Below are 12,603 nucleotides of genomic sequence, written 5' to 3'. Positions count from 1 at the left end.
GCCCTCTGCTCTCAAATTTCAAGATCATGCTGTCTTGACGCACAAATCTTAGCCGGACAAATGCAGAAAGATGTCATTCTTGACCTACTGCGCTTGCTTAGGGCACATGATTCTCGAACCCAATGATCATTTACTACATGGTAAGGGAAGCGGTCATTGATTGATAATGCTGTAGAGCACTTCCCCGAATGTATCAGGGTTTTGGGGATAGGACCCAAACAGCATAACCTTAGGGCATTAATTATAAAATTATAGTTATGAAACAATAATAGAGTTGAGCCTGTCTAGTTGTTTTGAACAGTAAATACAAAACAATTTTTTTGTCATTTTGTTGCCAATAATTGAATATTTTAAATTTAATGTTTGTAAATTATAAAGTCTAAGTATTTGTCAATGGATTCACCATTAATGTGATTTCTTTCTTTATACTCGTTGATTTCATTCAGTTCAGACTAATACCATTAGATGTTTCACACTTTCTCTTAGCTTTTCATTTCATATAATGTTTCAACAATATTTTTTTCTTAACATCTCCATTCTAATTCTTTCTTCTCTTTATCCTTTTTATTTTTATCGCTCTATTTCTTTATTTCTTGAGCTACTTGTCTTTTCTTTTTCTGTTCTTATTTTCGTCTTTTTGCTTTTTCGTTCTGTTTTTTCTTTCTTTTCCTTTCTTGACCTTCTCTACCTTTTCATTTCCTCCTCTTGCGTATTTTTATATCTTTTCTTGTTCTCAATGTTCTTTCCATCTCCTTCTGCTTGTTCATTCTCTTTTCGATTTCAATCTTTTTTTCTTCAGTACCACTATTTACCAATCTTAATCTTGTGTGGGTTCTCGAGGGAGTGGTTCTCAGCAACTTTATTTTATTACATAAAATTCAACTCATTACGATAATTTCTATTCAATTATACACCTACTAAAACGCTAGTAGAGGGGTGTAACTATAGAAAATCAGTAACCGCCGGAGTTGCATGTATTTGTTTTAAAATAATGAGAATACCCTCTTCACAATGCTCTCGAATCATGAAATTATACTAGTTTGATGTAAGATGCAGAAATCTAGGCAGGGCAAATAGAAAAAAACTGTTACTCTCGGCTCAAAGTTCCTCATCAGGGCACATGACTTTCAGTCACAATGGTGATTTAGTCCAAAAATTGTGTGCCATAAAAAAAGAGTAAGGAACCAACATTACGCATGTAAGGCACTATTTGGAAAAACATTATGATTAGGTTCTCCATGTTGGTGGCAACTAGTACCTTTATTAAGATAAAACTAAGGTTTTTGGCCATCTTTACATCTTTTCAAATAACAAAGAAAGACACCTCATATATTTAAATAAAGCTGAGAAAGGTTTATTCTCATATATTACTTTCACTTCAGGTGTAAATAATCGGAGTTTCCTAAAATAATTAATGAACTTAACATGTAGAAATTACTTTAAAACAATCAAAATAAAGGTGGTAAGTACTTTCAGTTTTTCAAAATATTTCTCTAGTCTAGAGTATAGGATTGAACTGAAGTTTTTCAAATAAAAATAAAAATGAAAAAATCTGTACAAACCATATAAACTGTTCCATATACTCTTAGGGAATCGAACATGCAGTACAAATACAATCCACATATTCCTTGAAGGCAGCTATCTGTCCAAGGATGGACATAATCCACGCAGGTTGTTTGAATCGGAGCAGTAATAGGAATGAATTTACTATAAGACTGAGACATTTTCCACACGAGAATGTTCAGTTATCTTCAGCTAAACATGAAATTTCAATAAGCTGCACAGTAATTTTTTTTCAGAACTTTGGACTCTAGTTTGTCAATACAACTTTCACAATCTTAATAACCACAAACACAAGTTCCGAAACTTTACTAATCATCTAGTCAAAACATAACAAATCCAAGACAGATATTCCACCCTACCCCTCGCTCAATCACAGACTGTGTCACTAGCAGTGTTGCATGGATGAAAGATGCCTGAGTTTTTAGACATCTTACATGGATGCTATAAAACTTGATAACGGCGTGCTCATCGCAGATTGAAGAACTTACGAAATCTATTACTTTTTGCCAAAAATCTAATAAATCTATTACTTTTCGAGGACAATTTACGTTGAATCGCCCAGATTTCGAATTTTTCTCTATTTGTGTATCTGTCTTCAGTAACGTTGTTAATTTAATTGGTTTACGATTACATCTTCGACAAAAAAACGGTAAAACACTGTGCTGAATGAAACACGTTATTTAAATTTCTTGCAGATTCAATGTATATATATGTTAAATATTAACGAAAAACAATAAGTTTTAAACACAAATTATTGCGTTAATTCGATATTACATATTTAGATTAGTCTTTCTCAAAGTGGGCGTTAACGCCTCCTTGTGGGCGCTGGAGACCTATAGTGGGATAGTGAAGAGCACAGAGAAGATTGGGGGGGCGTTGATGCGGTTTATGGGGGCGATGCCTAACTTAAAAATGTTTTCTTGCTTTTAACACAAACTTTACCGCTCCTTTACGCTTAACGCGCGTTTCTTCATGTAACGCCATCTAGGGGGCTAGACAGTAACTATTTCCTGTCCGACAGTTGTCAAACTGTACAATAGATAGCGGTGAACTTCAATGCGAAGCGAGAAGTTTCTAGTCTCCATTCTCGAAAGTACTAGGCCCGCCCGTTGCCTCATATAAAAGCGCGCGCACCATCCAGCCATTAATGTCATTCGACGATATTACGAAAACAAGTGAATTTAGTTAGCGACTAGCTAGGTAAAGAGTTGTACGTGTGGTGGTGAATACTGTGAGTGGTATCATTAGCAAGTTTTTAATACTCGAATCTTTACTTCGGCATTTTTGAGGACAAAATTTTGTCGGAAGCAAAAGAAAGAACCGGCAGTATAGCGCGGAATATATAAAATATGGATTTATTGAAAATCCCACAAATCCATCTCCACCTATGTACCTTCTTTGTTAAAAAACATTTTCGAATGAAGCGATGAAACCCTCAAGGCTACAAGATCATTTGGATAAAATGTCAAAACTTTTTTCCTCGGCTTCTAAGCAAGACGACGACGGACTCCGAGCTTCCTACAATATCTCCTTGCTAATTGTTCAAAGAAGAAAACCTGACACTATTGCAGAGGATTTAATTTTACCGGCAATAAAAGAAGTAATAACTACTGTGCTCATAAACCAGCGGCAGATATTATCCGAAAAATTCCTTAAAGCAATAGTTCCGTGCAAAGACGAATCGATGAGATGGTTGAAAACATTGAATAGTCATTGTACAATCATCTGGAGACTTCTAAATTCTCAATTCAGTTAGATGAGTTCACTTTACCAATGAAGCCTTGTTGTTGTCATACGTGAGGTTTATTAAAAATGAGAAAATATATCAAAAACTACTATTTGCTAGAAATTTAGAGACGGATACAAAAGGAGAAACCATATATAATACATTGGAAAATTGTTGTGATGAGAAAAAAATTCCACTGAAGAATATTATATCAGCTGCTACGGATGGCGCTCCGGCTATGATAGGACGTCACAAAGGCTTCATATAGCGTACTTGAAAAATAAAATTTTACATGTGCTTGCTGTACATTGCGTCATTTATAGGTAACATTTGGTTGCGAAAAATTTGAGTGAGCGCCTCTCTCAGTCACTGCAATATATCATCAGCAGTCAATAAAACTCGTAACAGCTCTTTGAATGATAGATTATTTAATCAGCTTTGTGTTGCTAATGATGAAGATTTCAACCGATTGCTATTTCACACAGAAGTGCGTTGGTTATCAAGAGGTAGCTGTCTGGCTAGATTTTACAATCTATTTGACTCTGTAATAGAGTTCTTGGAAAATGAAGACAAAGAATTGCACGACAACCTCATCACTTCAAAGAATGATATTGCGTACTTGATAGAGCTGTATAAATTATTTAATGATGTCAATCTCCAACTCAATACTGTCATTGCTGCTTTTGTAGCGAAATTGCTCTTATGCAAGAATAATACCGGCAGACGTGAGTTTCGCAATTTCCCTAATTTATCAGCAGTATCCTTCAACAACAACGACTTGCTTGTTTACTGTCAACATTTGGAGAACCTCCACAGTGATTTCGCAGAACGATTTCAGGACATTTTAAAATTGGAAATACCAGACTGCATGGTTGTTGGATCCTTTTTCAAATATCAACACAGCAGGATCACCCCAGCTGGAAGAAGAACTCATAGAACTGAAAATGAACGAGGAAATAAAAAGAAAATTCAAAAATGGATACCAAGAATTTTGGCTAAAAAGCCAATCCCGCAATTGTACCCTGGATTGTGGTCCATCGTTCAACGATTTTTGAGAGCATTCCCATCATCGTATTTGTGTGAACGTGGATTTAGTTCAGTGGCAACGTTGCTAACTAAAAAGAGAAATCGGTTGCAGATTACCGAACGCGGTTTTTGAGTAAATTCGAGCCTGATATTAACAAACTTGTTAAAAATCATCAAATTCATCCTTCACATTAGATTCGTTTCAAAATTCAAATTGAAATATTTGTATTAATGTTTTTTAATAATTTAATTATTGAAATAATGATTGCGATTGTGTTTCTTACGATATAGTAAAGTAAAAAAAATTGGGGGGCGCTAGAAAATAATTAATTTTGGAAGTGGGCGGTAGACAAAATAAGTTTGGGAACCTCTGATTTAGATAAATAGGCGTTTATCTCAAACTCTTTGATAATGTTGACGATACTTGATACCGTTCGTTGAGCGACCCAACCAAAAAGTGTACGATTCAGTAACCGATTTCGGTATTATCATTTCGATACTTGCCTTCGAGAAGAAATTGCTTGGAATGACTTGAGCAGTTCATTCATTCTCTTCTTCTATCTTTGTTCCTTGTAGGGTTATAATTTTTTGACTTTGTTGTTAGTGGTATGTTTATGGTTAGTGTTTGTTTATGGTAGTTATTTTGATATTGTTACGTTTTTTGTGAGTTTACGGATAACTGACTACACTGAACAATATAATCAAAGTTAACTTTATTTCACTACAAATACAACAAACACTAACTTAAACTTCAACTATTATTCGAATGTCTACTCACTTCTACTTAACTATCTCGATAGACGAGTATATGGAGCTTATATTTGGCAATCGAGGGCGCCGAAACAATTCTTGGAATTCCACCGAAGCCGGTACATCGTACATTTGCGCGCTCTTAGCTACGTCACAATTGGTTTATGACTACCAGTAGCGGCCGGCATTATTTTCTTTAGGACATGATTCACAACACTAACCCCTTTCCTGAGGTTGTTCGCCCCGAACAACATTCCTAGAGAAGACATCACGATCCATGTAAGGACCCGGTCTCTCTATGTGGACAACTTTGGGCTTGCTTTTGGGTGACAATTGGATTCTGTACACCAGATCGTTCATCTTTTTGGTTACCAGGTGAAGTCCTTGCCATGGTCTCTACAATTTGAGACACAAACGTTTCCACGTTGGGGTTGGTAGAGCCACACTGCATCGTCCTCCTTGAAGCTCACTGGCAGCGACATTTTCTCAAATCTTATCTTCATCCTGTTGCTGGGAAGCTGTAATTTGGATCTGACAAATTTTTGTTCAGTTTTCTGTCTCTACTTCAGGCCATTCACATACTCCGAAATAGGTACCTCACAATACATCTATGGGATGCTTCAGTTCTCGGCCAGTTAACAACATGAATGCATGATGTGTAACCTATCGCATCATGTTGGAAACTCCTTATGTCAACAGAAAGAAAGGAACCAATTTATCCCAGTCTCTTTGGTTTTCGGAGACAACATCGAGAGATAGTTATTCATGGAGCAATTATGCATCTCGACCATTCTATCGGATTGTGGATGAAGAGCAGTTGTTCTTGTCTTCCTCATTCCCAACAAAGTTATTCCTTCCATAAATACGTTTCGAAATTGCAGCCCTGATCCGAGTGTAGTTCCTAGGGTACCCCTTGATTGGCAAATAATTTCTGCAACAGGGCTTCTGCCACCGTTTCAGCTTCTTGGTTGGGTAAGGCTACTACTTCAGGCTATTTAGAGAAATAGTCCATCACAACTATAAGGTACTTGTTACCAGATGTGGTTATAGGGAGTGGTCCCAGAATGTCAACTGCGATTCTCTCGAAAGGGTTCCCGCTGAGATACTGTTTTAACTTTTCCTCTTTGCCTTGTTTTCAGACCCTTTCTCGAAGAGTACAGGTCATAGCGCTTACACCACCCTTCCACGTCTCTTTGGCAGGTGACCTAATAGTACCTCTCACACACTCTAGAGTTCTATTTACTCTGAAATGCCCTCCAGTGCGACTATTGTGGGGCTGTTCGAGTATATTCGGGATAAACGTCTTTGGAAGGTCGAATGCACATGTGCATTCGACCCCACTCCTTTGTTAATCCATTATCGTACAGTTTTCAAAACTGGATGATTCCTTCTGCACCACGATGATCTCTTGCCTCGTCATGAAGGTAGTGTCACCATCAGAGTTTGTTGATGACCGTACCATACCATGGTCAGGTGATTCCTCAGGTTTATTCCTGTCCGTATCCCTAGACAAGGGACCCTTGCAGGTTGCTACCCTCCGGGTCAGACGGAACCCAAAGCGGCGGGAGGTGAGGGAGCTTATCTCCCTATCAGAGGCGTCCATAAAGGAGTCTCTGTCCGCTACCAAGTTCTCCTGGCGTTGACTAAATTTAGATCCGGATGTCAGGCATGGTTTTCTTGAGAGGCTATATCTGCATTTCCGTGACTCCTTTCCGATGTTGAATTTCAAAATCGAAAGTTTGTAACTTCTCAATCCACCTGGCTATCTGTCCTTCTGGGGTTTGAAGTTGAAAAGCCATCAAAGTGCTGAGTGGTCTGACCCAATCAAGAATTATATGGACATATAAAAATGTAGTATAGTGATCCACCGCTTTGACTACACTGAACTGTATATATATATATATATATATATATATATATATATATATATATATATATATATATATATATATATATATATATATATATATATATATATATATATATATGAATCAAATATAGGTAATGAAATAAATTTAATTAAGTATAATAAATGAATATAATTTAATAAACAATTGAGGTTATACCTCATTCTAATCAATGGCAAATAACTATGAAAAATTTACTATTCATTTCATAACGATGATATTGGAACCTTTGGTATGAAAGGTGAATAACTTTTTTCGAGATCAATTGCCCTAACACCAAACTAACTTCGTTGGCGAAACGCGCGTCGGGTGCAAAAATATCTGTTTGAAGTTATTATTCATTTCATGTTTAGATCATACATATGAATATTTATTTATTTTTTGCACTGTTAAATCCACTCTCCTCGAAGCATGTATCCATTTCTTACATCTAACCTCATTAATATGAGGTTTTATAAATGGTATAAAAACATGTTTTCTTCCGGATATCGATTCGCAAAACAGCAATGCTTTGTTGGCATTATACTAGCACAAAATAATTTTTTATTCAGATTTATATTTTTAAATAATTATTTATATTACGTAAATAACACTGTTTTACATGTGAATAGTTTATGTTTGTCCCTACTACTAGTGCTGCACCTCGTGACACGTTCGCTGTACTATTCTCAGGAAAAAGGCCCAATCAAAATGTTTTTAGTCGTTTTGCTTATATACTTCAATGGAAAATGTTAGCAGACATTTGTTACACCAATGGAACATTTGGCACTGGTTTTACCAATGAAAAACGCTAATAACCTTACTCATAAATACCACGATATATGTTTCTATGTCCTTGCCTTGCTATTAAAGTCGGTGGCCAATTGAAGCCGAAATCCCAAATCAATTCAAAGAAGAAGAGGTAAATTGTTTTCTGTCAAAAATTTCGAGTTTCATTAATAAAAATTGTTATTAATTCTGTATTGCTCAATTTTGGAACTTGTTTCGGGATAACTAAAACTTGATTAGTATATATGAAATGTCTGAAAATCTGTTGGATTCAGAGAATTGGAAGATTGAAGCCCAGGCAGTGATAAATGATGTGAAGGACCACGTTAAAGAAATTATTATTAGTTCAAAAATTGCTAGTGACAATAAATGCATTTACCTGAATTTAAAAACATGTGAGAACAATAGTTTTTGTGTTCAGTTGTCTTCTCAAGGATTTAAAGTAGTGGGATATAATTACGATGAAAATAGTTTAGACCCTGATAGGTATTTTGAAACCCCCTACAGTCTATTGGATGAGTTGAGTGTCAGTTTCAAGCATTCGTTTTCAGAAGCTTTAATAAAAAAACTGACAGATCTTGCTTAGAAGAAATTTTGAGTAAAAAAATTGTAGGTTATTACAGACAAGAGTGGCTTTCGACCTTGTTGTGACCCTACAATCTTTCGCAGCTAACTTCAGTTTCCACAAAACAATGAAAATTGACAACTTTGACATTATGCGATACGGTGATTCGAGGATCGGTAAAATGAGCAATAATTACTTGTTTAATTAACGTTCAATAAACAGTGATGAATTACGTTTACCGCGATTTAAATTTCTGTTTAGTATCAATATAGAGTTGAGGTAGTGCTTTGTACTGTTGTGGTAGTAGTCTTTAATTATATTGTATAGAGAGGAAGAAACATGAAGATAATTAACTAGGTAAGGACAAATAATTCACCACTTTGATTTCATTGAGTATGTTTGTTTTCTATTTGTCAACTTTATTAATCAGAATATTGTCAGAATAATGTCACTGACCTGTCTTGAAAGTTATACCAATTCTGAACATTATTTTTCTAGATGTACTTATATTTTGAAAGTATTGAAGGTAGAAAACTATATAGAGTTTTGCCTTGGGATCAGAAAGGGAAAGGATCTATTGTTCTATTCATTATATAGTAGTTGTGTGTAGGTAATTGTTTTCATTCAACCAGTAGTTCTACAATGATATTCTTAAAAATGTAAAACTCATAATGGATATTGCAACAAAACATTTCCACTGATGAAAAATTGTTTTCCATACTTACACTGTTATTTCGTGTGATACTGCTTCTTAGGCATCCCTTGGAAAAATATTTTCCACTATTCTATGCTGATTAAAAACCTAAAAATCTGCAAATTGGGTTTTCTTTAAAGATGTTAATAACTGAAAATAGAATGTTTCCAATTTTTCGTTTTTAAGTAGTTGTTTTTTATAATAAGGAATTGTTTTTTCTATTTTTTGAATATATATTAGATGTTTTATTATGTTGAGTGTTAGGGGTGGACCTCGTTGATTCTCAGCTTGGACAATTTTCAACGTCTGAGGGTTGCCTTTCGAAAGGGGTTGACAGTTGGTTATTAAAAAACACAAACATATTTACCTAACTGAATGTATCGATTTATTTTATTTCATCAGAGTACTACTTTTATTTTTTGAGAATGAACTGTTAAGTACTTATAACCAAAAAGTTTCATGCTTTTTATGTCATAATTGTAGACATTATTTGGTGTGTCACAAATTCATTTTTTATTATTATTATTAACGATTTGTTTAAGTGATAAATGTGTTAAGTAAGTCACATATAGTTGTGGTTAATAAAAGCGATTCAAGTTCTATATTTGATATTATATTTTGCTTTTATGTAGATATTGGTTTCGGTTGATTTTTAGTAAAAAAAGGTGATAACTCAAGAGAGCTATGAGCACTTAAAATTTAGGTCATACCATATGAAACGTTCAACTTGAAACTAAACTTAATGTACTGCCTAAAAGACACAAATGTTCATCTAACTGCTGACAGTATCATGATAAATACTTTAAACAAAAGGATTCTGTGATTAAAGAGGCTAAAAATGATTTAAAGTTGAATCACAGTGATTTAATTACTAAAAAAAAACAATCAGGATTACTCAATGTCAAATCATGAAGTACATAAAAACCATGACTCAGTGCACTTGAAAATGTAATTATATGACTCAAATATAAGTACATTATCATTTCTTGTTTTCCAAATCTTACAAATAAATCGATAAAGCAAATGAAAGGTTAGAAATGAAGTACAATCTATATGAACGAAATTTAATTCTAACTGATCGTTGACTTGCTTGTTAAAAATTTTTTCTGTTGATATAAATCAGTTTGAACCATCAAAAACCGCATGGGAGCTGACGCCTAGTTTCTCCGCTGTCCCACGCAATATTTGTAATGGGTCACTCTCCACCAGGGTTCCGAAACCCTCGTCATGCATTATTTTAAGTCGAACACTTTGGGGCTAATCTGCAAGGCTGAAATCTCCGGAGCTAAAATCTCCGGAACGAAATTTCCCAAACCAAAGTCGAACAGTGTTTTCATTAACACTATCATTGCCAAATTCCTGGTAAATTTTTCGGTCTGTTTCGGCAGCGTTTTGGTTCAATTTGAATTCGTAGAGAAATATTGGCCAAAAATGAATCAATTAAAAATGTACTTTATTGTCAAAGAAAAAAAACAAAGCTTAAATAAATGTAAAAAAACAGTCAATTCACAGTAACAGGGGAACGATATAGATTCTAACGCTATATGTAGACAGGACATAAGATTCTACAAAGCTGTTGAGAATTGATTTACATGTATAGATGAAATAAATAAATCAGTCGGTTCTCCCTCAAGGGTTCAGGTATATATATATATATATATATATATATATATATATATATATATATATATATATATATATATATATATAATAATGATTCAATGATTTCAATTTAAGAGCCACCGGTAGACAGCTGTTTCAGCCTATTGGGCGTCGTCAGTACCGGGCAGGCGGTCCTCGATTGAAGACAATATATATATATATACAGTGTGACCCATTTTTAATGGAAACACCCCCCTAAAATTTGAAGTTGTAAATCGATTTTAATTTTTTTTTTAAATGTCAAGTACTAAAAGTTTGAAATGTTTATTAAAGTTTCAGGGCATACTACGATATTTTTTCTTAGTCGAAAATCGGAATTTTTCATTACCGATTTTTTTATTGAAAAAATCACTACGCCACTGGATTCAGAGTGCCTCTAAATAGGTGTGACCAAAATTTCATGGAAAAATAGTCATTATTAACAAAGTTATGACAACTCAAAAATTCGAAAACTCACACAGCTAACAGTCACAATATATCATTTTTTTATGATTTCAACAATAAAGTGCCGCCAGATGAAAAAAAAAATAGCGTAAATATTTTTAATGAAAATAACGGAATTACATTCACACAATTCAACTAACAATGAAGCAAAAAAATGTAATAAACGTAACTAATAACTAATTATTGAATTGTTTCGATTCAGTGCAACAATTAATTACAACTCATATACTAGGGGCCTCTACTAATCCACCACGTATTTCGATACATGTGTCGTAGAGCTTAAGAATGTTTCTGATTACGTTCCTTAGTTCTTGAGGGCTAATATGTGCACATACCTGTCGAATTCTTGCACAAAGTTCATTTCTATCTCTTGAGTGGTTTTTGTAAACCTTTTGTGTGAGAAGTCCCCAGAGAAAAAAGTCCAAAACTGTGAGGTCTGGAGATCTGGGTGGCCACTCTATAAACGGACTACCACGGCCTATCCATCGGTTTGGAAAATGTTCGTTAAGCCATTGCCTCACAGCTCTGGCATAATAATGAACTGAACACCCATTTAACTGGACAATTAAATTTGATCGTTCATTGATTGGCAGCTCGTGAATAGCATCCCAAAACTCTGTGTTTAAAAATTCTAGAAACCTCTGCCCATTAATGTTTTCCTCAAAAAAGAAAGGACCAATAATTCATTCGTTCAATATCCCACACCAGACGTTGATTTTTTGGCTTTTACAGTTTATTACCCAGTTAGGATTATCCGCTGCCCAATAGCGACAATTCTGTGATGACACTACTCAATTTGTAGTGAAAGTGTCTTCGTCGGTATATAAAATATTTTTTAGGAAATTTTTATTGTTTAAATATTCCCCTTGGGCCCATAAACAATATTCTAGGCGTCTTGCTTCGTCGCCTTCTTGAAGTGTGTGTAAAAATTTTGGCCGGAAAGGTTTAATATTCTTCGCCTTGAGACATCTCCGAATAGTTTCTCGTGGAATATTCAAATCTAAAGTGGCATTCCTTATACAGGCATTATGATTATTTCCGAAATAATCTAAAATGATTTGATCATTCCTGTCATTCCTGTTTCGTCTTTGTACAGGATTACTTTTTAACATCATTTTTGATACTGCACCAGTTTCATTGAATATTTTATTTATTTTATTTATTTTATTTACCGTACCGCAGCTAATACGAGGACGATCTGGATGTCTCTCATTAAATACTCTACAAACCTCTCAGGCACTTCTAACGTCATCTCCCGAAAGGCGTACAATTTCAATTTTCTCTCTTACGCTCAATCTTGCAGCCATGACACGTAATAATTCGAAGAACTGTAAGGTGAATATTATTGACAATAGTACAGTTAAATGTTTCACAAGTGTCAAACTGTTATATCATTTCCATGGCAACTAAGATTCATATTGAAATATTAGGTCTTAGTTTTAGTTAATTTGCGTGAAAACTTGAATGTAATTCCGTTATTTTCATTAAACATATTTAC

The 12,603-nt window shown here is 34.6% G+C and overlaps 2 protein-coding genes across 3 annotated transcripts in view; one reads left to right on the top strand and one right to left on the bottom strand.

The window, feature by feature from the left end:
- LOC111515459 (transmembrane protein 135) overlaps positions 1 to 1,961 on the bottom strand; it is a 106,569-nt gene extending 104,608 nt beyond the window's left edge. The window contains exon 1 of one of the 2 annotated variants that reach the window (XM_074186706.1): positions 1,563 to 1,961. In XM_074186706.1, the coding sequence (XP_074042807.1) occupies positions 1,563 to 1,724 (162 nt within the window). In that variant the 5' untranslated portion in view covers positions 1,725 to 1,961. The remainder of the gene's footprint in view (positions 1 to 1,562) is intronic. The other variant, XM_074186705.1, reaches the window with a different exon arrangement.
- A 6,363-nt stretch (positions 1,962 to 8,324) lies between these two features.
- Dmtn (transmembrane and coiled-coil domain 2 protein Dmtn) overlaps positions 8,325 to 12,603 on the top strand; it is a 140,989-nt gene continuing 136,710 nt past the window's right edge. The window contains exon 1 of the mRNA XM_074186690.1: positions 8,325 to 8,662. The gene's annotated coding sequence lies outside the window, so the exon portion shown is untranslated. The remainder of the gene's footprint in view (positions 8,663 to 12,603) is intronic.

This window comes from Leptinotarsa decemlineata, unplaced genomic scaffold (genome assembly GCF_025532065.1).
Source record: "Leptinotarsa decemlineata unplaced genomic scaffold, Ldec_3_MD MMD2_P_RNA_scaffold_4, whole genome shotgun sequence".
Classification (NCBI taxonomy): Eukaryota; Metazoa; Arthropoda; class Insecta; order Coleoptera; family Chrysomelidae; genus Leptinotarsa; species Leptinotarsa decemlineata.
The sequence above is the reverse complement of the archived record's forward strand: the minus strand, read 5'-3'. Positions and strand labels throughout refer to the sequence as shown.